At 41.8% G+C, this 27,978-nt stretch overlaps 1 protein-coding gene across 2 annotated transcripts in view; it reads right to left on the bottom strand.

The window, feature by feature from the left end:
- Positions 1 to 27,978, bottom strand: part of WDR11 (WD repeat domain 11) — a 671,833-nt gene that overhangs the window by 614,859 nt on the left and 28,996 nt on the right. For both annotated transcript variants that reach the window (XM_085602786.1, XM_085602777.1), the window contains exon 3: positions 27,345 to 27,498. In XM_085602786.1, coding sequence (XP_085458912.1) covers positions 27,345 to 27,498 — 154 coding nt within the window. The remainder of the gene's footprint in view (positions 1 to 27,344; positions 27,499 to 27,978) is intronic.

Here is a 27,978-nt window from a genome sequence, read left to right on the forward strand (position 1 = left end):
GAAAGCATTTGACACCATTGTGAACCGCTTTGGGAAATTCATGGTTATTCAGTTTTCACCGAGCAATGCTATTCCAAAGGCCACATCCTCAATGTTGCCCTCTCAACATTGCCGACCATTCAGTACAAACCAACGGTTACCACTGAACTGGGTCAACAATATCCCTATCTTCATCAGCTTGCTTCACATTCAACGGACACATCAACGTCAGACCAAAACAGGGCAGCAAAACAGGGAAGCAAACACAGCTTATTGCTTTTAGAAAAAAAAAAAATTAAGCTTAGTTTAGCTAGATTGTCAGTTTATAAAATAAACTAGATTTAGATGTCGATCAGTTGCAAGACACAAATGAAATCAAAGCAAATGTTCTCTGCAGCCGTTCAGTGGGTGTCCATACACCCATACGAGTGCAACAGGGTACTGTACACACTATTTTTAACTGGCAAAAATGGGCTGACTTTTTTAATTATCTGTCATATAATTATGCTATCTCCCTTCATCTGGGTACTCCCCACTTTATAATGGCGGGATTTCTTGCATGTAGGAAGACAGCATAAAATCTTACAATTATAATGGACTCCCCTCATAAGGTGCCCTTAAACATTCTGCAAGTGTTTACACATATTATGTCAATAAACCGGAATTATTTTAATAATTTGCTATTGAGATGCTCTAATACCTTAAAGGAAATATAATGCAGAAAGATATATGGTTAACATATTTTAAATGTTCCAGGTATGTTTCTGAATGGGGCTGGCCTTTCTGGGAGTATGTGACTTTTAAAATGCTAGGATTCCTTGAAATTGCAATTGGTTTGAAAGCGACCCCATTATGACTGAGCACCCCAGTGCACAGCACGAGACAGCTACACTCAACAAAGGCAACTAGCACATTCCTTCACCTGTCCTGAGCTGTGAGGCACACCATTCCTTCAGCAGTAGCACAAAACAAAATGTAATCGATTTCATTAACATATCTATAGTTGCTGAGCAACTGCTCCCATCCCCCAGGCCCCACCAGAATCTCCAAGCATTGACAGGAAGATGCACTGTGCCTTTGGCCTCTCTGGAGCGGTGTAAAGCGAGCTCCACAGAGAAGTCTGGCAGGTGTATATATCCTGTCGGAAATAAGGGCTGTAGGCAGATAATTTTCAGGTACACGGCCACATGTTTGGAAACATTACTATTTGTATTTTAGCCTAACAAGCAGTTAAAAATGCATTTTGCTACTGCAGTGTGACGAAAATTTCAATTTTAAAACAGTGACCTCTTCAGTATGTTTCAACTAATATTACTGCTCTGAACAAAGTCGCAATGATTTTGTAACTGTAGGCAAATATTTGTTTAATTGATGGTGCAATCAGAAATACGTTAACATGCCAGCTAAGAATATATATTGCAAGCCACTGCGTTTCAAATTATTGTAATACACAAAAGCTACTTCGGTTTTAATTCAAATCTATGTCTAACCCCTAAACTGTTTAAAAAATGAAAATATTCGTAATCTTTATAATTACGCACATTCTCCTTGAATGAAAATGCCAGCACCATTGAGAGGAAAAAGAAAGAAAACATGGACAACTTATAAAAACATAGGTCGCATGCAATCCCCAGTTTTACTTTCTAGGTTTTATTATAGCATTCTACCTATTGCCCCCAACATACAGATATAGGGGCATATTTACCAAAACGTCACGCAGCACAGCAAGTCACCATGCTGCGCTGCATGGCTAGGGCAGGAATGCACCGTATTAAACATAATACTGCGTATTCCTTTCTTTTCTTAGTGCTGACGCCCAACAGGCTGCCTAGCACCAACGCAGTCGCCCTTGCACCATGATGCAAGAGTGCCTGCGCTATATTATTGATTGGGACACCTTCCTGTTCAAAAACAGTTCCCTGAGGCATATTCCTCTGTCTGTGTGTGCTGGAGAATGCAGCACACATAGAAAGAGGAAGTAGTGAGGAGAAACAAATATTTTTCTCCTCGTTACGCCTCTCTTGGGAAGGTGTATCATTCTGATGCATTGTGATGCATTCTCAGGTCTACCAGTAATGGTGAATCTGGGAATGCTTCAGAATCCCCTCTTGATTAAGCTCCATGTCGACCTTCCTAAGATGAGGTGAGGGCAGCTCTAGTACTGTGTATCAAAGATCATGCTATTTATACATTCTTCTAGTACTGCTGGCCCACTTTGTCCCTTAAGGTTCATCCTATTCTACACCTTCCCACTGCCCTACTTCTTGCATATTTCCCCATGCCTTCAATCATTTAACACACCTATTTTATTCTTTTACCATCTCGGTCTTCTTTCCACCTCCCTCGAACTCGTACTACTTCACAATTGCTATCTTCCGCCCCACACTTGCTTTCTACCTAGTGTCCATGCTAACACACTTCGTTCTTTACTTTACTTTTACACTATTCCTTCTTTCCCACGCCCTTGCACTCTTCCTTCTCGCGCCTGCCCTTGCACTCTTCCTTCTCGTGCCTGCCCTTGCACTCTTCCTTCTCTTGCCTGCCCTTGCACTCTTCCTTCTCTCGCCTGCCTTTGCACTCTTCCTTCTCTCGCCTGCCTTTGCACTCTTCCTTCTCTCGCCTGCCCTTGCACTCTTCCTTCTCTCGCCGGCCCTTGCACTCTTCCTTCTCTCGCCGGCCCTTGCACTCTTCCTTCTCTCGCCGGCCCTTGCACTCTTCCTTCTCTCGCCGGCCCTTGCACTCTTCCTTCTCTCGCCGGCCCTTGCACTCTTCCTTCTCTCGCCGGCCCTTGCACTCTTCCTTCTCTCGCCGGCCCTTGCACTCTTCCTTCTCGCGCCTGCCCTTGCACTCTTCCTTCTCGCGCCTGCCCTTGCACTCTTCCTTCTCGCGCCTGCCCTTGCACTCTTCCTTCTCGCGCCTGCCCTTGCACTCTTCCTTCTCTCGCCTGCCCTTGCACTCTTCCTTCTCTCGCCTGCCCTTGCACTCTTCCTTCTCTCGCCTGCCCTTGCACTCTTCCTTCTCTCGCCTGCCCTTGCACTCTTCCTTCTTTTGCCTGCCTTTGCACTCTTCCTTCTCTCGCCTGCCCTTTCACTCTTCCTTCTCTCGCCGGCCCTTGCACTCTTCCTTCTCTCGCCGGCCCTTGCACTCTTCCTTCTCTCGCCTGCCCTTGCACTCTTCCTTCTCTCGCCTGCCTTTGCACTCTTCCTTCTCTCGCCTGCCCTTGCACTCTTCCTTCTCTTGCTTGCCCTTGTTCTCTTACTTTTCTTGCCTGCCCTTGCACAATATCCATCTGAAGTATGAGTGTAAGAAGAGAACGGAAGCATGCATTCCAGGACGTCTTGCTGACAAGTGGAAGCGTTTCCCCACAAAACACTGGAGGAATTGTTGAAGACCACAGCTGGTGACACTGTTAACCAGCTTCCCCGTCATATAAGGCAACATCCTGAGATCTGCTTCTGGAGAAACTGAGGACCTATTTGTATGGGGAGTCACCCTGTTGGATGAGAGACACATTGAAGGTGTCTCTGCCAGAGGAGTCTGCCCAGAGGAGAATCTAGCTCTAGCCCTGTGGAGTTGCTGCCCAGAAAGAAATGGACTAAGTTAGCCTAGCAGCTATGATTGCTCAGCAACGCCTTTGGAAGGAGCAGACCTGCAGGACTCTGGGCTTAACCCTGTGCCTCTGTCTATGAGTGTGCATGCCTGGTTGTCTCTCCTGAGCTTTTAGGTGATCCTCGTTCCCCTTCTTGACATTGGAGTGATCTGTGGGGATGCTTGCAGGAACTGCACTGGACCTAGAATGTATGGTTTGTTCTTCACCTGTTGCAGGTCCTATCTGAGCCCTAAGGATTGCTACACCAAGAAACACTAACCCACATCCTGCAGTTCTATTCTGGGACTGAACTGCACTTCGCACTTGCAAGTGCACCTGTCATATCAGACCCTCGCTGTTGTGTTTGCCGTGGATACACAAGCCCAAATTCTAAAACCAATGTTAATCTTAAAATAGATTTCTGTTACTGGCTGCAAGAACATGTGAGTGGGGGCTGGTCTCTTCATTTGTGCAGTGTGTTTGCTGGACCTGTGAGGTTAAAACCTGCAGTGGCTAACTGGCTCACCTGTGACCATCTGCACTCTACTAAATGACTCCAGGGGGAGGCAGTAATAAGCAGTGATGCCTGATGGGTGCTCCGAGTGGCATCATCTCATGATGCAAATCACTGCACAGGCCGAATGTAACACGGCTTCTGTGTAAGCATGGGTTCAAGACTTAACATTGCCAGAGACCATCTTGTGAAATTAAAGTATGGTACATTTATAGAGGCCAATGTGAAAGCAACATATTAAATAAACTGTACATGGCAGAACTTTAACATAATCCACATAACCAAATAAACAAGGGCGGAGCTACTATTAGTGCAGCACATGCTATGGTACCAAGGCCCTGTGGTGTGAAATATTCACTGTTTGTCAACTATGGCAAAGGACACGAAAATTATGCAATTCCTCAGCTTCGGCTTTTTTCCCCGCATAATTAAGGATCTGCTGCATTTGCCACACAATCCATCATCAGCTGCATATTGTGCATATTTTAACAAACCAATTTATTTCTAGCACAGACGGATCCAAATTTACTATCTGCACATCTTGCAAAACCCTTCACAAAGGTTAATTGGTCATCTTTCAGTTTCTTATTAATGTATTTGGTTGTTAAACTGGTACTAATGTGGTGAAATCCTTGCTGAATCAGCATTACCATGTGTAAAAATTACAAAATAATGAAGTAGTGCTATTAAAAATGTGGCACTTTACCACATACGTTGCCTTTTCTGGCAGCATAATTTAACCAACCCTGCTGCATAATTTGGTGCTCCCTGCCACATAATTCCAGCGGCTCAGATTATGGCTGTTTTCCAACCCAACCATTGATAAGTGAAGGATGTTTTTCTTGCCTGCATCAGGGCTCAGGACAACTTTGCTACGCCATAGCAAATAAATTATTACCCCATCAAAATTCTATAAGAATGAGCCTGCTAAAAGTGCACTTGACTACCATTTGTCTTTATATTTAGAGAGTAGGCCATGAGCTGAAAACAAAGCAAATACATAAGTGATGTCCTTTTTAGACATATGTAAATATAGGTATTTGAGCACAGAAACGTCTTTCAAGCAAACACTATAACATTTAATTTTTACAGTGGTGGGATTGTAGTGTTGTGCTATGTTTCTACTAGGATTGGCAAATGCACACACTCTCATTAAACATCTGTGATATAACTCTCCCATGTGTTTTTTTTAATGCACCTGCAGCTTGTGTGAATCTACTGCAATCTATGCTGAATTAAAAAGAAGGTAATGAACATGATTGTAAGTGCACCTAGCGCTTCGACGCCTCGTTAGGGGTAGTAAGCGCCACATAAATGCAATTACAATATAATACAGTACATGCGCATCCTAGTTGTGTAACCTTGCCATCAAAATCAACCAGTCTATGAATTTCCGAGTGTCTGTACTGTAGGGCCTCTGGAAGCACCTCCATCTTTTCTAAACAACCCTGCAGAACATTATTGCACACTTTACTTCAATGTGCGTGTGATATCTATGCGAGTCTGATTAAAAAACATTTTAACATTCACACCGGTCATTAAAAGGAGATGCATGATGTTCAGGATTCTTTCGAACTTGAAATCCTTGCTTTGAAATTCGGGCCTGTTAATAGCTAATCCTTTGAGAACAGGTGGTGTAAGTGTAAACACGACTCTGCAAAGACGAAGAAACAATTCCATGACAGGAAATGAATCGTCTCTTTTTTACCTCGCCCTTTCCTCTGTGTCTGGAGAGGGGACGAATACACTTGCTTGCCTGCAAACAAACTCAAGGCAAGGCTTCAGGATGGGCCACAGACTTGCAAATGCGCAATTACGCATAACAAAAGGCGCATTAGCAGGACAAGAGACCTGCGCGCTGACGGCTGCTGGAGTTCATTCCTCTTTCAACCTGGGGGATGGGCCCCTCATCAAAGAGCTCACCTTTCTGCAGAGGAGCGGCCTGAAGGCTGAAGCGCCCAAGCAGGGGCTTTCTCTGATCCAAGGCTTCTGGTCAGAATTATTTCCCAAATAAAACAATATATCTGTTTAGAAGTGCAAGTAGCAAACGCTTCCGAAGACGTTATTGCTGTAGCAGAAGTTATTTTAGAATTAAAGAATGTGTCTTTACCAGCTGCATCTATAAGGTTTGAATCAATAGAGGCACTTTCTTTTAAAATGCAGGCTTATATTTTTCTTCAACGCAGATAGAATTTCTATTGTAATCAAACTTTTAAACATCACTAGTACATTTTAAAGTGAGCCATGTCCGAACACTGGGAAAGCTGTGTTTTCAAGTGAGTGTAAGTGCTCCATATAACATTGTACTGACTGCGTCCTGTAGACAGACGTGTCTATGTCCTCTGAGTGTTCTGTAAGGTGGTATGGTGGCACTGTATAACAAGCATTGGCAAAGTCAATAGGTCTCACATTTGTAACCTATTGACTTTTCCAGTGGTTTGTAGCTGAACTGAAGATCATGTGCGATGCACGACGCATGCACTAGCCTATAAAATGATTCCGACAATTTTCTGTCTTTTTAGTTAACAATCCAAGTTGAATCGGTAACTAAATAGACAATAAAACACCCAAAAGTATTTTTTTTAAAGCAGGCGGGCAGGATGAACAGAAGCAACACTGGGGAGTGCGGGGAAATGGCAAAGCAACACAGGGGAGGGGAATGGTGTAACGAAAATATAAATCCAGTATTTGTAAAGTGCACAGCTACCCATAGACATCCCAGTGCTGGGGCCGTCGGGAAGATTAAGCGAGCTATCGCCCAGAGTCACATGGTGCTGGGCTGACCTGCCGCCGGTGCCAGGGATTGAACCGTGATCCCCAGCGTCCGGTGTCAGTCGCCCTGGCCGCTGCACCACACCTCTTCCCTAACAAGTGGTGTAGTGGGGGGACGATTTATGAATGGGTTCTGTCCTATATTATCAGCATATATGCTGAGCGTTTACTTACCTTCCAGGTGCCTGCCGTAAAAAAAGGTAGGTTTGGCCATTATTGCTACGTTTGTTGTCTTGGATGCATTCGAGGATTATAATTGAGAAGGACAGTCTCTGTACTTCATCCTCTTTTGGTCTGCCTCAGAGTTAATTTGCATGTCATCTGAGAATAAGCTAATCTTATGTTCACACTCGAAAGGAATGCCTACTATATATGTGTTCTGCTTTATCACAGATGCTAGAGGCTCTATTTATAAAACTAAAAAAGAATGGAGACAGGGGCATCCATGTTGGGTCCCCCAAATGGGTTTCTTCTAGGAATCTCATGTCTATATTGTGTTTCTTAATTAGTGCCAACATTTTTGGTGTGTGGTTAGTGAGTTTAGCCCCCTGATCAATATTCAGTCATTTGCCACTGCGTGTCACAAACATAGTGATCTTCCTTATGTTTTTGGTCCCGTACACTACCTACCAAATTAAACATTGCTAAAGTCTTCATAGCAAGAAAAATTGCAAAAGCAAAAACTAAATAACCCAATGTTTTACACTTTGGATTGTTCCCCATTTCAAGTTATTGTTCGCTTTGATTATTCCTAAAATTAGGCTTCCTTCTGTCCTCTTCCATTTGGGAGGTTTATTGCCTGCTTTGACTCACACAAGAAGCAGACTTTCGTTCAATGTCCCTCAAAGTAAGTCAGAGGCCTATGAGGACTATCAAGCAAAAGCGAATCCGCTAGACGTTACGTAATCCTAATAACTATTGTTACTGCCTTCTCTTCACCAAGGTTGTGGACATAGAACCTGGAAGAGTGTAACCTGGCTAACCCCAAATTGTAGGTGTGTGTGTTCTGCCAGCTTTAAGAATATGTTTTCTTCATTTACTAGGATTTCCTTCCCACTGTATGCACTGTTTCTGTTCCTACATCCACGGATACTAACATATATTCTGCAATGTATGAATTTAGCAGTTAAAAAGGAAAGAAATGGATTGTTCTGTATAAAGGTTTCTGTTTCAAATTAGGCCTGAGCAAAATTTTAATTACGCCAGAGTAATTTCAGTAATTGTGCATTATTCTTGTGATGCAAAATCACGCCATTATGTTAGCTTGCGTAATTTTGGGCAACACGTCTACCCCAGGAGCACAGGAATAGCAAACTAAGACAGAGTGAGTGGCTACTGCTGTTTGTGTCAAGTAGCATTTAGTGCTGGATTATGCTTCTTGCATATTTACTCATAATTATGAGTAGTTTTGTGGTAATTACGGGTAATTATGCTGGGTTATGCCATCTAGGCCCACCCCTATTTAAAATCAGTATGTATGTCATATTTTACTAGCATGGCTGGCAGCAAAAACATATTTTTGCTTTTACATTATTAATGAATTTTGTATATTTTTAATTATCAATGGCGATTAATAATCTTTTTCACTTCGGAAATCAAAGCCTATCAGAATGTCATGTAAACAACTGCTTTTAATTCCATTTTGATTGAATTTGATTTTATAGAGAATATATGGTGTTGCTAGGCTTGGGTTGCAACCCCAAATAAATAAAGTTAAATTTGATCTGATCTGAAAGAACAGTTGAGGCAATAATAACAGTACTCAAGATGTCGAATCCACTCCTTGATCCAGATATATAAATGTTTTGCTTTGCCCCAGCGTGGTGACACAGGGCAACACAAAACCTAAATTCAAAGCCATGCTAGGGCACCCTGCCTTGTTTTACACTGTGTAGTGGAGGCATTACATGAGTGGGTCGTGGGTATTCGCATGCATCCACGATTCATGCTGATGAATTCTCAGGTAGACCTAGGAATGCATCAGAATTGTACGCCTTCCCACCAGAGGCGTAAAAAGGAGAAATATAATTTTTTCTCCTCATTGTTTCCTCTTTCTAAGTGTTCTGCAGCACACTTAGGAAGAGGAAATGGTCTCTAAGGATTTCTTTTTGTGCAAGAAGGTGTCCTTTCCTACACAAAAACAACCCTGCCTATAAAGCAGGAACCCTTGCACTATGGTGCAAGGGTTCCTACTTTAGTGATAGGCACCACTGAGTGCACCAGTGCAAGAAGAGGACAGGAATGCACCATATCCTGATAGATATGGCACATTCCTGCCCTCTGCCTTTCACACAGTGCAGCGCAGCAAGGTGTCTTGCTCCATTGTGTAAATTGAAAAAATGATGAATCTCCCCCCTACTGCGAATCCATAAATGAGGAGCGGCTGCACAGGCCTTGAAGTCCAAAGACATCAAATTGGACATTTCCCCAAATTTGAAGTAAAGACAAAAAATAGGAATGAAGAAATATTGGTTCCATTGGAACCTAAGTCAATGGAGACATGGAAAAAAGGCCTATTGTCACCAACGGCCGAGTGCCTTTCATACCCAATATGTCACTTTCCATTGGGTCACAAGACTTTGTTTGGAACACCGAGTGCCCTAACTGATATTGGTGTCTCTGAACCGCAACAAAAAAAATAGAAATCCACTCTGGTGTCTGGGGGTGTTCACTTAAGGGATCTACTGAGCAGTATCCATTAGAAACCTACTTTAGCTGGAGAAGTTGACGCCAAAATTGTTTTTATGTAAGCCTTCTCATGGGGAAAAATGATTCCCAAGATAAATATGTCTCTACAAATGTTTTGAGGAAATATTCTCCTTTTTCTCAAAGCTATTGAAATCAGAAAACTTAGCAAAGTCATATTTCCCCACCAGCAGAACAAAGGAATGTGCGACACTCAATAACAGGTGCAGAAGAATTTCATAACCAGTGCAAACTTCAGTTACAATTTTCATTCAATAGTTGGGCTGAGGCAAGAGGAAAAGACTATTTAAGGAGTGTGATGGAAGGCACAGTAGACTTATTGCAAATGTGTTGCAATTGTAACAAGCATTGGCATAGCCAATAGGTCTCGCCTTTGGGACCTTATAAGTGTTTAGCCATGCAACAGTTGCATAACTAAATACTTATAAGGTCCCAAAAGCGAGACATATTGGCAATGCAATGAGACCCTGTGAAAGTGATCGCGATCAAACATCAAATTGGCCGTGCGGCCGCGAAAGTGAAAGTAATCGCGGTAAAGTGCGGCGCGCGCGCGCCCGTGCACATGCACTGTAGCTCTAGGCTGGCCTGGTAGCACTTTTTGGAGCCCTCTCAATAAGTCTCGCCAGACCAGCGCATGCGCTGGGTCAGGCGAGACCTAAAAAGTAGCAGGTCCTTCTGGGTAATCTGAAATCAAACTCATGCTCCAGGGAAGGCAAAGTCTCAGATGCCAAACCAGAGCATCAGTCTGTTTCAGACTTTCAGTGCTCTTCTGGCTGACTGTCAGTCCCCCTAAGCTCAGGTTCTCCAGTTCCTGGTGCAGCTTCTCACAAGCCCAGTGACACTTGTCAAGAAGTCCCTTGTTACCTCAGATTCTTCAGAAGCCAGAATGTCTTCTTATTTTTCCAGCTTGTAAGCCTCTTTGCTTTAAAATTTGTATTTCTTTACTGCAGACATTGACACATTTCTGAGTTACATACTCTTCTTATCACTGGGAGAACTCTTGGGACACGCCCGTAGTATTGTCAGAAGTCCTAACGTACCCAATATTGGTCAGGGCATCATGTGATGTGAAATTGTCGCAAAGAACATTTTCTGTTGCTTATGACAAAAATAATTGCAGGATATTTGCTGGATTAGTTGTAGCCTTCTCTTGTGCTTTTGCTTCTCGGGTCCCTCTCTACCAATTCCTAGCCAATAAAATGTTCATTAAAATGAAAAAAACATTGCATTTTTATTTTGTGCTGTATTTACAGTACAATCACACAATATTAGCTAGTCGCTAGATGTGGGGCAGTCAGGACTTGTTATATATTCTGCCTTATAATTAATAAGATGTGTAGAAGGCCTGATGTGATGCTCCACGTGTCCAATAAGGAGCTCATCTATCAGAGCAGCATTAGACAGAACTGCATGCTGAACTAATAAACACAGTGTAAAGAGCATATAAACGGGGCCACCGAAGGAAAGGAACTGTGGAGGAAAGATTCCCGTCAGGGTTCACCAAATTTTGCACCATGAATAGACTAATAATGCAGCAAAAAAAATGAGGCATCTTATGCAAATCAAAGCAAACTATGCAGCAACTTATTGAGCAATTTTGACATTGAGACTCACAATACAGTGTATATAGAAAATCCACAGGATACTCAGCCAATTCTGTTCACAATAATGGATGTTCTTATATGTGATACACAAACACCGTTTAATACATGCACACCATTTTATTAATGCTGTTCTTTCTACCTCTTAGATTACAATAGTTTCTGTAAAACATTTATGTTGCACATGGAAACATGCCTACGTGAACATACATACCGGTGATAAAATGTGCGCTTATTTCTGTTTAAAAATGTGTCTCGAGTTTATCCTGTGTTCATGTTATACAGCCGTTGGATGCACCTTTTTCCATTACGAAATATTACTATTACATATTTAGGTGTTTCGCTAGGAGGCACCATGACAGTGAAACCGTAAATCCTTTCAAAGAGATGTGATAAAGTAGGTATTATGTTCAAATCCAAGTGACCTTTCCTGTGTCATAATTTCTTTTTGTAATCTGAGCGCACTAAGGCCAGCAAAAAATGAAATTAATAAAACAGGAGGTCAGAGGGCAAAAGAGTCTGAAGAAACCTTTCCTAAGGATGCCAGGTCTAACACGTGTTCTCTCAGCTGAATGTGGGAGAGCTACTTCACCCCTTGGGAGTTCTATTCACTAAGGGCAAAGAACCCAGAGAGTCCATCAGCAATGGCATGGTCTGTTCCAGAATGATGTTCCACCATAAAGTCCATTCCCTGTAGAGAAATGGACCACCTCCATAGTTGGGATTCTCACCCCTCAACTGCACTAACATTCTGAGGGCACTGTGGTCTGTCTGAACCCAGAAGTGAGTGTCAAACAGGTATGGTCTTAACTTCTTTATCGTCCAGACCAAAGCAAAGGCTTCCCTTTCTATTGCGCTCCACCTCTGTTCCCTGGGAAGTAGCCTCCTACTAATGAAGGCTACAGGCTGTTCCAGCCCTCTTCATTTAGCTGTGAGAGCACGCCCCCTACACCATTCTGTGGGGTGTCTGTCTTAACAATTAATTCTTTGGAGAAGTCTGGAGCCTTGAGCACAGGTGCCATGCACATGACCTCCTTCAGGGTGTGAAAAGCGTTCTGGCATGACTCTTTCCAGATCACATGATGTGGCTGCTTCCTAGAAGTCAGCTCTGTCAAGGGGGGTTTACAATGGTGCCATACCCCTGATGAATCTCCTGTACTAACCAGTGAGGCCTACGAAGGCTCTCACTTCCGTCTGGCTCTTGGGGTGGTTCCCAAGCGAGAATGGCCCAATCTTGCCATCTCCCACTTTGTGACCCAAGTGGACCATAGAACCCTGTCAAATCTAGTGCTTTCTGACCCTCATAGTCAGGCCTGGACTCTGCAGAGCATGAAGCACTTCTCTGAGGTTGCACAGGTGTTTCTCTCAGCTAGAGCTGAAGACCACAATGTCATCTGGATAGCGGCATAGACGTTCTCCAAACCAGCCAGGACCTGATTCACCAACCTCTGAAAGGTGGCAGGGGCATTCTACAACCAGAGGGGCATGACCCCGAACTGGAAGATACCTTCTGGTGTAAAGAATGCAGATCTCTCTTTAGCCCCATTGGTCAAGGCAATCTGCCAATACCCCAATTTCAGATAAAATGTGCTGAGGAACTTGGCATCTTCAAGCCGATCTATGAGATCAGCTCTGGGGATGTGGAGTGCATCAGTCTTAGTGAACACATTGAGCCCATGGTAGTCCACACAGAGCCTAAGTTCAGGTGTGACACCTGGAGGGGCAGCCTTAGGAACCAACACCACTGGGCTGGACCATGGGCTCTTTGAGGGCTCAATTGCCTCTAATGCCAGCATCTTGTAGACTTACTCCTTAATGCTCACTCTCACCTTATCAGACAACCTGTAAAGTTTGTTCTGTACATGTGTGCTGTCCCCAGGATCAATATCATGGGGACGCCATTAAGTGAGTCTTGGGGTAAGGGAGAACAAATGAGGCAAACTGCCCCAGCAGCTGGCGGAAGTCTTCCTGTTAATCTAGGGTCAGTGTTGGGGAGAGGCTGACACCCTCCACTGGCCCATCTTGCTCCATCATCCGTTACCAAGAGCATGGTGATCTCAGACCTCTCAAAGTGGGTCTTGAGGCAATTAACATTCAGGAACCTAAAGGGGTTCCTAGGAGTTTTAAGGTCACCCAAGTAGGTGACATCGCTCATGCGCTCCTTCACCTCACAGGGCCCAGACCAGTGGTCTTGCAGAGCACAGGGCTCCGCAGTCTCCATTACCCACACTTTTGGCTAGTCTGAAACCGATAGACAACAACAAATAGCATGGCATCAAGAGGATTCATATATCAATTCCTAGGCCAGCCACTGATAGCAGGAGCGACTTTGTTCCAACCACTGGCAATATGTCCACAAAGTTGGCCCGGCCTAGAACCTCTTAAGTTTGTTGATTAAGATAATCTGCAATACAACCCTTCAAAACCTAGCAGAAAGTGTATCGCCACAGCTCACCCAGAAGTGGTGTAACTCGTGAAGAATAACAATAGAAAAATGTGAGAAAATGAGAGGGCACCTCACGTATGCAACACCAGGAAGGCTGCCAGCTGGTTCTCGCTGGTATGCCCACGTTTTGTCATCATCGGTTGCCAACTCAATAAAAGAAGAAGGGAGTGTCCAGTAAAAACGAAAGGTGGAGAACAAAGATAGTTTTAGCAGAAAAACTTTGCTGTCCCCATAAGCAAAGAGTGAAAGTGAAGAAACCCAGTAGATTGCTAAGAACAAGATGTTCAGAGCAAAAGTAAAATTGAGGTAAAAACTCACTGTTAGATCAAAACCTTTACTCTCAACCAGTGAGTTCACTCAAAGTAAAAGCACTAAATGTCGCTAACCTTTTTAAAGAAGGCCAACATGTTTCATTGACACTAATCTTTCGGCAATTTCATCAGGGCATCGAGGTTTTTTGCACTCGTTTCACTGGACATCCACTTTACTGTTTACAGAAGGGCTGTATAAAAAGCAGACAGGAAGACAAATAGATTAACTATTTTCTATTTATACTTCAATAAAAATTGGACCAACCATTCAAAGAATATACCAAACTGCTGGTTCCCATGCATATATTTACCATGTAAAGGCCGAGGACGTTCATACCAGCCTTCACAAAGCCAATCGGAATTATAGTTACTTTTCCATTTTCCGATTCTTTATAATGCGCTGCAACTAGCGCGTGTTCCACCTGTGGAAAAGGGAGGTTTCAATTCCTCATCAAGTCACAGTTCGCACTTCAGACGGCGATTCTTGGCAATTCTCTACCCCTTATATCGCCACCCCTTTCATTTTCGCCTCCGAAAGCCGAATGAACTTGGCTCCAACCAGTCGCATTATGGCCATTCCAGTGTTTCATGTCTCCTGGCTAGTTTTCAGATTTTCCTGGACAAGTTTACGGAACCAGTCTATTAGGTTGCAAAGGGGTAGGATGTAGCTGACCACATCCTGGGGGACTCTCCCAGGAGCTTGCTCCCAGCCCTCATTTACCAAACCGAGAAGCTCTCTCCCAGTGTGCCCATACAGATGTTTAACACCTTTCTGCAGTTCCTCTTTGTATGCAAACAAAAGGCATGGCCTTAACCACCTCTACCTCATAACCTGATGCCAGGAATTATAGCAGAGTTGATAGGCCAGGATGGTATTCTTTTCCATTCCGCCCGCCTCCTTCTAGTAGGTCCTGCAGACAATACTTCATTCAGGTGGTCCACGGGCTGACATTGATCTAAGTCAGTGGCTTGATGCCTTGCTGGTCGGTACTGCTTCTTCTTCTACTCTGTAGGTCATTGGAGCAAGAATGTTTCTAGAGTCTGAGGGCTTATTAGAAGGCCTGACATGGAAAAGGTACGAGGACGCCCTGTGTAAAAAGAGCACTCAGCGATGGCAGGCGCAGTCTACTCGGAGTTCAGATGGAGATCAATTTTGCTGTTTCTTTTTAGCAGGAGGAGATGGTCTTTGATGTGAGTGTGTAAATCACAGAGCAGCCGTTTCTCTTTTTTATTTTTGCAGTTTTTCAGATCTTCCTTTGACAAGAGCTTTTTCCGAGGACCACCGAGGTTGACTCCAAAGCCAGGCAGTTAAGGACGTTTTGCATGTTTGCCTTTTTAACATGATATTTTTTATTAAGAGAAAATATTTTTAAAATGAAACAATTAGCCCTACCAAGTACCGTGCATCACAGTTTAGAGTTTCTTTTCAGTGTATGTCTCCACATCGCAGCAATGAAATGTTGCCAAGCTAATTTAGTAGCTTCTCTCTGGCTTCATATCGCTGAAGGTATTCTCAGCACGGTAGTCCTAGTGTATCTTAAATTCTGCTGGGTAAATTACACAAACATCAGATTAAAATTATCATGTACCATAAATAATGGGCAAAAATATCGTGGTACAGATAAATAGGGTGGGAAGTAAATTCACTTGTAATTACTTTAATTTTAATAAAATGTTTATGTAATATTTAATGCATCATTAATTGTGTATGTTGTTTAATTGTTATTTTATTTAAGTTTCATTTGTTAAATTTAATGGATATTTTAATTTTTACATTGATGTTAGTAATTAATACTATAGTAGTGGGCTGTTAGTTAAATTATAATTAATTTAATTTTTATGTTGAATATTTTTTTTACTATAAAATAAATATATATTTGATTAATAATTATGGGACTCATTACGATGGCAGTCGGGCAAGCATTTGACTGCCATCCTTTCTAGCAAGAGACCGTCCGACAAGGAGTCATCAGCTTCAAAAGCCCAATTGCGATACGACCATCATGTAGGGGTAAGAAACATGACTTTTACTATTGTGGCATGTGCTGAGGCCTGGAAAAGGGCTGCAGCACAAGCCAAAGTAGTAAAAGGATTTTTTTAAAACATCCATGCACGGTGCATGGATGTTTCAGGGGGCATCAACTGTACCAGTCTGCCCACATAGCGGAGGCACACTGAGGCTGTGCTAGGTGCCGCCAGAATCCATTTCTGACAGCCTTTGTATGCCAGTAGAAAGTCCATGAAAAGGCTGTCGGAAACTGACATCTCAATTGCTACGGCGGTGCCTCTGCAGGCATGCCTTCATTGTAAGGATTAAGATCTGACTGCCGTGGCCCCGACGTGCTCCTCCAGCCTGTCGGATGTGGGGGACTTCCTCCCTGCCCAAATTGCTCCGACCATCGGTATTTTAATCTAGCAGTCAGATCTATAACCTTGATTTTTGTGCTACTTTATCATTCAAGTAGCATCCTGTGGATCTATTTTCTTCTTTGCACTAGGGCCCATGTCACCTTAGCTAGCGGAGTGTGCCGAGATTTGCCTACTCCGCGTTCCACGGAGAAGGCACATCTCTGCACACTCGGCAGCGGAGCGGAGTTGGCTAGCCCCCGCCTCCACCCCACCTATTAACAATTAATTCTAAATTAATTAAAAGTAAATTTAAAACCACTTACCTGTACTGCAGCGTCCCCAGGCTGCCCTCCTCCTCTTCCTCGCCGTCTCTGGTAATCCTTACAAAAACTGCACATGCGCACACGCCCACTCTTGCGCATTTCTCGCAAGAAATGCGCGGGTGCACGAGCATGCACAGTTTTCTCAAGGATCACCAGAGATGGCGAGGAAGAGGAGGAGGGCAGGCCGGGGACACCACAGTACAGGTAAATGGTTTTTAATTTACTTTTAATTAATATAGAATTCATTGTTAATTGTGGGGGGGGTGGGGGCGGGTGGTAGAGCTGAGCGGAGTTCCACAGAGTTTGTTCGCAACTCCGTGGACCTCCGCATAGCCCTGCTACGCCAACTACACCCAGGGTTAACATTACTACATTACTGCAGGCATCATAACACATGACAAGAGATATGGCATTTTTTTAATATAAAGTATGCATTGTGAAAGTGAATGGCTCTTACCACTTTTACCAATGTGAAGTTGTTGAAAGGAATCAAAGCAGTCATAATGAATGTCCTAGAACTTGAGGGGATGGAAGGCGTGGGGTGTTATGCTACCAACATTGCACATAAAACCTGGTCTGGAAGGAGGCAGTGACATCTGGTGGTCTCTCATTCACTTCTAGGCTTTCTACTGAGATAGACAAGTGTTCCAGTGTGAGTTGGTTCTGAGTGTGGGTGCTGGGATGAGAAGGCCCCTTGAATCGTGCACAGGTGATATCTCCTGCCTGAGTGCCCAGTTGAAGAAGAAACTGGTATCCTGACTTGTCTTCTGGTCCTGGTGTCATGGCAGAGGCTTAGGCCTGTGCCTGATAATATGAGTAACATATTCTGCCCTCTGAAGAGGCGCTTGGCCTCATAAACAGCGGACTACTGTCCCTGTCATGGGTGCATCACATAAAGCAGTGGTGGCACATGCCATATTTTTCACTATAGTGTATCCAGACCTTTTTTTGATTCAGAGAGCGCTCAGTTTACTAATCCCTATCATGTAAAGTTCCATTGTAAAGTCCAGTACATGGTACTGGCATTGAGTATGCATGTGGTGTTCAGGGCTTTTTTTGTGCATTAGTCTGAATGAGGTGACAAGACAGAGTGCATGACTTCTAGAAATTTGAAGTTGGTGCGTAAGTATAAATGCGAGTTATAACTATGATGTATAGTAATTGGAACGTGGTGCGCAAATTACAAATTGAAGTTATAACTCTAACTTTAGAATTTCTAATGTTTGTGTAGTTTGTTTGGTTTGTGTGCAAAAAAATCAAGTTCTCCTAACTATATCTTATCTTTAACCTGTGTTTCATTAAATGGAGTGTGGTACAGAACAGTGGAGGATAGTGTTGTAAAGTATACTTTTGTACAGTATAGTGTCGTAGAGTGGAGTAGAGTGGAATGAGGTACACTAAAGTGGCATAGAGCATAGTGGCGTGGAGTGGCAAACAGTGAAGTGGGGTAGAGTGGCAGACAGCAGAGTGGCATATAGTGGACTGATGTACAAAGGAACAGCGTATATGTAGAGTGGCATATAGTGGAGTGGAGTGGTATAGGGTGGGATGGCATACAGTGGAGAGTGGTACAGTGGAGTTGCATACAGTGGAATAGTGTAGAGTGGGTTTGCGTACAGTGGAGTGCCATAGATTGGAGTGTTGTACAGTGTAGTGGCATACATTGAAATAGCATATATTGGAATGCCATACAGTGCATTAGCGTACACTGAAGTATGATTGAGTAGACCCACATACAGTGTAGTGGCGTAGACTGGAATAGCGTAGAGTGGAGTGGCATAGAGTGGCAAGGCGTACAGTCGAGTAGTGTAGAGTGGACTTGCATAGAGTGGGGTGAGGTACAGTGTAGTGGCATAAAGTCGAGTAGCATAGAGTGGCGTGCAGTGGAATGGCATACAGCAGAATAGTATACACTGGAGTGTGGAAGAGTGGAATAGCGTAGACTACTGTTGAGTATAGTGAAGTAGCATAGAGTGGAGTGCCGTACAGTGGAGTAGTGTTTTGCTTAGAGGCATTAAGTCCAGTGATGTACAGTGGAGTGGCATATAGTGGAATAGCATAGAGTACAGGTTCATACAGTGGAATAGCTTAGACTGTAGTAGCTTAGAGTGTAGTGACATACAGTGAGGTGGCGTACAATGTAGTGTTGTACAGTGTAGTAGTATACAGTGGATTGTGGCATAGTGGAGGGGGGTATAGTGCTGTTGAGTATAGTTGAGTGCCGTGGCATCTAGTAGAATAGCGTAGAGTGATGTACCATGAAGTAGCACAGTGTGGAATGGCATAGAGTAGCATGATAGAATGTACTGTCAGAGTGGAGTAGCATACAGGGGAATGGCAGACAATGGAGAGGTGTCCAGTGGAGGGGGTACAGTAAAGTGGCATAGATTGGAGTATAATAGAATAATGGGGTGTATAGTATAATAGCATAAAGAGCAGAGTAGCATGGAGTGGCCTAGAGTGGAGTGAGGTGGAGTTTAGAAGAGTGGCATACAGAGGATTAGCGTACAGTGTAGTGGTGTATAATGATCTGATATAAAGTGGAATGGTGTAGAGTGGAATAGTGTAGAGTGGAGTGGTGTAAAGTGAGGTGTCAGAGTGGAGTGTGTTAATTGGAACAGACGTAGTGTGAAAGTGTGTGAATGAATGTAAATGTCACGTGGCAGGAATATACATTTTAATGTGTAAATGTTCATTTTTGGTAGCGGCCTAGAGTGGAGTGTGGTGGAGTACAGTGGAGTGGTGTATAGAGGATTAGCATACAGTGTAGTGGTGTATAATAGACTGACAAATTGGAATAGTGTAAATTGTGTATATAGCGCTAAGCTTATAACTTTAAAAAAATTTACTTATATATTGTGCCGCGTTATACCGTGGTATGTTCACGGAATACAACAGTACAGGGGCTTTGAAGTGCATATGTGATTTGCTAATTTCTGTGTTTACCAAAGGTAAAAAGCAGTCATGTAGTTTTTATTATAGTTTTGCTGGTTTCTGCAGTCTGTGTTTCACTGCATTCTAGGTTAGGGTGTTACTTATATGTAAGTATTAGGTTTTATTCATGTTCACTATCTATTACCACTTTATTTAACTGGTAATAGATGGAGATTTCTTTAGACATTTCTATATATTCTATAGAAGTTTAGGGTGAACTGAACGTTTTTTTAAGTAGTGCAAAATTTTTCAGGTACATGAATAATATTAACACTAATGAAAATAATTGTAGAAAACATTAAAAACGTAACAGAATTAGGTACATAAATAAAAATAACACAAATATACATTTCATACAAAAATAGATTATTTAAACAATAACAAACATAGAAAGAGATATATAATGTAAAACATGTAACAGCAAGTCAAAGAAACAGCAAAAATAAATTAGCCAACTCAAATTCAAATAAAAGTATGAAAAGTGTTTCGCTTGAAAGGTGTTACATTTATTATTCCTACTCAACATAAACAAACCCATTGAAAATATTGGACTTCGAACTCCGATCTAAGCAACAGTAAAGAAATGTGTGGATTTCGGAGAGGTTGAATTTAGTATTCCCACTCATATTTAAGCAACCCAAGAAAATATTTTGGACTTCAGAGAGGCTACGTTTACCACTCCAATCTAAGCAACAGTACGGAAAGTATTGGACTTCAGAAGGGTTGGAATTACTATTCCCACTCTGGTCTAGGCAAACGTAGGGAAGGTTTTGGATTTAGGGAGGGGAAATATATATTTAAAAACATAACATGATTAACCATATTTAAACTAAAAAATATATATTTGTCAAATTTAAATAAGATGCAAAATGTATTATAAATATACAAAATAAATGTATAAATAAATGAAATATTGAAATAAACATACATAGAATTCACTTATTTTGCCACCACTGAACAAATACAGCAAACACCAAAAAGATAAATTGAAATATAAATAAAACAAGAATACAATTAACATAAAAGAAAGATATAAAAATAATAAATGATAGATACAATATGGACTTGTTTATTAATATTATTACATATTTCTTATAAAGTAAAACGACAATTTTACATATTAAATAATCAAGGAAATAATTATATAATGATTTATAAATTAAATATTTATATAACATAAAACAAAGAAAACTATTTTAATTTAAATAATATCTCACTCTATTCCCCTACGAAACCATACAACATTCTACTAAATTATGGATGACTAATCCTACTATACAAAATGTAAATTATAAATCCAAAATTAAACCCAAATATATGAAAGAACAATTAAAAAATGTAAACATTTACATAAGAACCAATTAAGTATTTAATTTACCTTATATTACTTAACATTAAAAAGCAATTATTTAAAATGTATTTAACTTACCACCAGATTACCCTACAAACTAAATAACCGCTACTAAATTACAAACTACTAATTACATTAAAAACTTACATTACTCAACGAAAATTACAAACGATATTAAAAAAAAACAGTTATACTAATATTATTAGTATATACATATTCAATTAAAATCAGTGTTTATTACAAATATAATATTAATTACAACTTTCTTCATAACAGTATTGTATAATGGTATGATAAAACCTGTATTCTTACTTTTGATATTCTGTCCCACTATATTTTTACAGAGGTGATATTTTTGACAGCATGTTTATGTCACATATTTTGGAATCAATATGTGTTTCATTGACCAGATTTAACATGCGCCCATTTTGAAAATGTCCCTTTTCACATAAAAAGTATAGTTATACAACTATAAGTGAATTTCTCTACTCCGGTAAAAAGAAATCACAAACCTAACTGAAAAATGTGTGTTTAAGACTATGTACAAAATACACACTGCTGAAAACATGTTTTTCAACTTTGTGAAGGACTCCTATCTTTAACATGGGCACATTTTAAGGATTCTTTTTGCACAAAAACAGCTAGTGCATGACTATCAAATCATGTTTCTCTTTTCCTGAACAAAGGATTTACCAGCCACTTTTAGGAAAACTAGTTGTATACCCCACACACCCCGATGTACAACATTTGGCCTCACCCCTCAAAAATGTTTTTGTTAACATTGCAAAAGACTCCTATAACTAAAGTAGGTGTATTCTGAGGTTTATATTCCAATGAAAAAGACAGCTGTACATCAGCCAAAGTAACTTTCTGTACACTTACACAAGGAGCATACAAGTTCAGTTTAGGAAAACAATTTGTAAGACTCTTGTATATGATTTGCCCTTCAAACAAGACCTTACACACTGAGAATGTCTGTTGTAGTTGACTTGGGCACTTCTGAGAAGGTGCCTTTTTCCATGAAGAAGTCTGTTGCACCACGCGGCCAAACTACCTTTCTCTACTCTGGTACAAAAAGCACAAGCCTGGTTTGATAATTTCTATTCTACACTCCAAATATAAAAGGTTGGTTCTCAAATGGATGTTTCAACTTTGTGAAAGTTTCCCATGTTTCACCGGGGCACATTTTGAGAATGTGTCTTTTACCATAAAAAGGCGGATGTAGCACTGCCAATGTGACGTTTTTCTACTCTTGCACAAAGGACAGGGCACCCCATTCTGGAAACCCACTTACAGATTTCATGGTTCCAAACACATTAAATATTTTAAGTTTGTTAAACAAGGTTTATGAACATATATACATACTTGTTGAGTGTGAGTCTGGGTAGCTAGAAAGAGCCCCAAGAGCAGTTAGAAGAAATTCTTTGAGAGAAACAAGAGCTTCACGAGGAGAGGACCATCACATTCTTGAATTATAGAGACAGAAATTATAAAGATGTGGTAGTTCTTAAATCTATTTCTCAATTGGAATAATCCTTAAAGGGTCGGAATGAATCAGGATGGGGAGTTTATTGCAATCAGAAATACAGTTTTATCGTCCTGATGGAGACTAGATTTCATAATATGGCAGCTAGAAAAGAGAATGAGAATTCAGATACTTTGAGTTTTAAGGAAGTGTGGACCTTCCTGGAGGTACACAGTTTAAATCAGTAAATGCTGTGCTTGAATTGGCATTGATAGATATGGGATAGTTCCAGTCTATCTCTGGTGGTTGCTTAAGTACCACTATTATCACATCACATCATCTCATGTGTATATATAAAGTACACAATCACACCTATGGATATCTTGGTGCTGACTACCATATGTTTATTGATATTCAAGTAAATGGTACTTATTGTATGAACCTTGCAAGTATGAAAGGCTAAGTGGAAACACGAGAATCCTAAGAGAGAGGTCAAACACGTACGTATCAGTCAGAAAGATTCATTCGTTTAATAAGCCGCCAGACCAATATGATCCGTGTGGGTTCTTCAACATCCCTATCATTACACACATCACTGTGGAGACTTGAGCATAACTATAATTGCACACTGTCTGTGTAATCTCTCTGTGCACACCTACAATCACACACTATCTCTGCGGGGATCTGTGCATCCCTATAATCACACACTATCTCTGTGGGGACCTGGGGTTGTCCATAATAACACACTTTCTCTGTGGGGACCTTGACATGTCTATAATCACATTCTATCTCTGTGGGGGCTTGTACATCCCTATAATCACACACTATATCTGTGGGAACCTAGGCATGTGTATAATCACACACTATCTCTGTGGGGACCGGGGCATGTTTATAATCACACACTATTTCTGTGGGATCTTGGACATATCTATATTCACACACATTCTCTTTGACGACCATGGTAATACTATAGTCACACACCATCTCTGTGGGGACCTGGACATCTCTATAATCACACACTATCTCTGTGGGGACCTGAGCATGTTAATAATCACGCACTATCTCTTTGGGGACAGTGGTAATGCTATAAGCACACACTATCTCTGGGGACCAGGACATCATTATAATCCATTACACACTGTCTTTGTGGGAAATTAAATATGAGTGCTATCACACACTATCTCTGTGGGGACCTGTGCTTCGCTATAATCCCACAATATCTCTGCAGGACTTGAGCATGACTATAATCACACACTATCTGTGACTCACTATAATCACAGATCATTTTTGCAGGGATCTGAGCATGACTTATATAAAACACCATTTCTCGAGGAACCTGAATATATCTATCATAACCCTCTTTATATAGGGAGTTGAGCATGACTATAATAACACTTTTTATATGGGGACCTGAAAATGATTGTAACCACACACTATCTCTGAGAGGACCTGGGTATATCTTTGATCACACTCTATCTCCATGGGACCGGGGCATGTCTTTAATCGCACACTATCTCTGCGGGAACCTGGGCATGTCTATAAGCACACACCTTCTCTTTGACGACCATGGTAATACTATAGTTAAACACCATCTCTGTGGGGACATGGACATATAATCACACACTATCTCTGTGGGAACCTGGGCACAGTAGGGGCCCGTTGTGGGAGTGCTATCGGGCGCTGATATGGGGCGGGGGAGGGGCAGGGTGGGCGGTAAGTATGGAGTACGGACTTTTAGAGGTAAGTAAACATAAAAAATAAAACAAATTTTGTTGCACGCGCCGCATCGCATTTGGCGATGCAGCACGTGCAACAAAATTCGTTTTATTTATTTATATGTTTACTTACCTCTAAACGTCCGTAATCCATACTTTACTACCCCCACCTTGCCCCTCCCCGCCCCACGTCAGCACCCGTTAGCACTCCCACGATGGGCCACTACTGCCTGGGCATGTGTATAATCACACAATATCTTGTGGGGACCAGGGCATGTCTATAATCACACACTGTCTCTGTGAGGACCTGGGTATATCTTAAATCACACACCATCTCTGCAAGAACCCTGGCATGTCTATCATCACACACATTCTCTTTAATGACCATGATAATAGTATAGTCACACACCATCTCTGTGGGGACCTGGGCATGTGTATAATCACACACTATCTCTGTGGGGACCGCGGCATGTCTGTAATCACACACTATCTCTGTGGGGACCTGGACATCCCTATAATCACACACTATCTCTTTAGGGACAGTGGTAATGCTATAATCACACACTACCTCTACGGGGACCTGGACATCAAATATAATCCATGGCACACTATTCATTGTGGGGAAATAAACATGAGTGCTATCACACACTATCTCTGTGGGGACCTGTGCTTCACTATAATCCCACAATACCTCTGCAGGACATGAGCATGACTATAATCACACACATCTGTGACTCCACCTCAGCATCACTATAATCGCAGACCATTTTTGCAGGAATCTGAGCATGACTAATATAATACACAATTTCTCCAGAAACCTGAATCTTTCTATCATAACCCGCTTTATCAAGTGAGTTGAGCATGACTATCATAATACTTTTTATATGGGGACCTGAAAATGATTGTAACCACACACTATCTGTGTGAGGTCCTGGGTCTATCTTTGATCACACTCTATCTCCGTTGGGATCTGGGGGAAGTCTTTAATCACACACTAGCTCTGCGGGAACCTGGGCAAGTCTTTAATCACACACTATCTCTGCGGGAACCTGGGCATGTCTATAATCACACACCTTCTCTTTGACGACCATAGTAATACTATAGTTAAACACCATCTCTTTGGGGACATGGACATATCTATAATAACACACTATCTCTGTGGGGACCTGGACATGTCAATAATCACACACTATCTCTGTGGGGACCTGGACATCCCTATATTCACACACTGTCTCTGTGAGGACCTGGGTATATCTTTAATCACACACTATCTCCGTGGAGACCTGGGAATGTCTTTATTCACACACCATCTCTGCAAGAACCTGGGCATGTCTATAATAACACACATTCTCTTTAATGACCATGATAATAGTATAATCACACACTATCTCTGTGGGGACCTGGACATCCCTATAATCACACACTACCTCTGTGGGGACCTGGAAATCACACACTATCTCTTTAGGGACAGTGGTAATGCTATAATCACACACTATCTCTGTGGCGACCTGGACATCAAATATAATCCTTGGCACACTATTCATTGTGGGGAAATAAGCATGAGTGCTATCACACACTATCTCTGTGGGGACCTGTGCTTCACTACAATCCCACAATACCTCTGCAGGACTTGAGCATTACTATAATCACACGTATATCTGTGACTCCACCTCATCATCACTATAATCACCATTTGTGATGGAATCTGAGCATGACTAATATAATACACAATTTCTCCAGGAACCTGAATCTTTCTATCACAACTCGCTTTATTTAGTGAGTTGAACATGACTATCATAACACTTTTTATATGGGGACTTGAATATGATTGTAACCACCCACTCTCTGAAGACTTGAACATAACTACAACTATACACTATCACTGAGGGGAACTTGAATATGAATATAATCACACTCTTTCTCTATGGGAATTTGAGACCGATTATAAGTAAATACTATATCTCTAGGAACCTGGACATGACTATAATATTCAGACACTATCTTTTGGATGATTCGAGCATGACTATAATGAGAGAGACCAGGGCATCAATATAATCATGCACTATCTCTGTGGGGGCTTGAAAATGACTATAACACACTACCTCTGTCAGCTCTAGAACATTTTGCACACCATATCTTGGGGGACTATTATTGTACAGCTATTCCAAGGTAATGATGAAGTAGATGCAAAAACAAAAGGGTAATCTCAACTTGGTGTTCCCATCTGACCACACTGCATGCTTTTTGGCCTTTACTGGAATTTAACTATTCATTGTTTTCTTATCCCTCAATGCTTGTGAGAACTCAGCAAAAGACTAGATATCTGTAAATCCCTTTACGTGGACTTTATACACTATATTTTTCTACTGAGAAATGCATTATCATTAAAATCATTTGCTGGATGCTCCTTGAACACAAAGAAGCATTCACATATGTTGACACTATCATGAAGCAAAGAAAAACAACATTTAGCCATTTGTTTGTGAATATATTCATTCAGAAATGATAATTATTGAGTAAGTCCCCACAAGGATGGTAACACATGTTCAAGTCCCCACAAAGATGGTTCTGTGCACGCGATTAAATAGCAATATATTTGCAGATTTGAAGCAGGATCCTATATAATGAATTTTTTCTTAACATTTTTCTGTCATTGGTATGTTTTTAAAAGATTGGGAAAGGTTAGTCCCCACAAGGCAGGTGTTCACACATAGTCCCCACAAGGATGGTAACGTGTGTGTGTGTGTGTGTGTGTGTGTGTGTGTGTGTGTGTGTGTGTGTGTGTGTGTGTGTGTGTGTGTGTGTGTGTGTGTGTGTGTGTGTGTGTGTGTGTGTGTGTGTGTGTGTGTGTGTGTGTGTGTGTGTGTGTGTGTGTGTGTGTGTGTGTGTGTGTGTGTGTGTGTGTGTGTGTGTGTGTGTGTGTGTGTGTGTGTGTGTGTGTGTGTGTGTGTGTGTGTGTGTGTGTGTGTGTGTGTGTGTGTGTGTGTGTGTGTGTGTGTGTGTGTGTGTGTGTGTGTGTGTGTGTGTGTGTGTGTGTGTGTGTGTGTGTGTGTGTGTGTGTGTGTGTGTGTGTGTGTGTGTGTGTGTGTGTGTGTGTGTGTGTGTGTGTGTGTCTTTCTGCCCGTCTTAGTGTTATACATTCCTACAGGTGGCTGTGACCAAAAGCTCAGTAAAATGCCCATATTATTCCAAGATGTCAGCCGAGAAGTTAATCCAGATTCCTCTCCTTTTTAACACATTCAGCTAGACCTGGCATGGCAGTAGTGGGGAAGGGGTATACTTTCTTTACCTTGGATTGGTTTGGAGTGCTCCTGTATTTCGCAGCGAGCTGTGCCAGTCACCACATCCCAGACGATGATCTTCCCGCTGGCATCGGCCGACGCCAGCCGCAGGGAGTATGGAGAGCCCAAGTTATGGTGGTAGTTCTCTCTCGCCCATTTCACCTGCAGAAATCCAGAAAATGAGTGAGTTTCTTCACTAGTACGACATGGCAGACGCCTGCTCACTGGACCACAAAATAAGCAACACAAATCAAAGGAAAAGTAGTGCATTCTACTTCGCTGCCCCAACCTGAGCCAGCGTTTGTGTTTTGACACATGCATTGTTTTAGTTTCCAAGGTCTTAAATTTAAGCACAACAGCAACTAAGATAGGGGAGTGCAAACACTCAACCCCTGCATAGGCAAATGGAAAGCCTTCTGGTGTAGTACGACTACTGTGGTGAGAATCCCACTCAAAGCTCATACAATACTTCTAGGAATTTAATACGGGCACGTTTTATTCAGAAACTAAAATAATCCCAAAATGCCATTTTTAGTAGTTGTTTAGCATAAGGGGCCATATGTACATAATTTAGGGATTGCAAGTTCCTTATTGCTATCCTTTGTGAATCGCAATTAGGAAATCGCACTTCCTAATGTACAA

Source organism: Triturus cristatus, chromosome 1_2, assembly GCF_964204655.1.
Source record: "Triturus cristatus chromosome 1_2, aTriCri1.1, whole genome shotgun sequence".
NCBI classification, from domain to species: domain Eukaryota; kingdom Metazoa; phylum Chordata; class Amphibia; order Caudata; family Salamandridae; genus Triturus; species Triturus cristatus.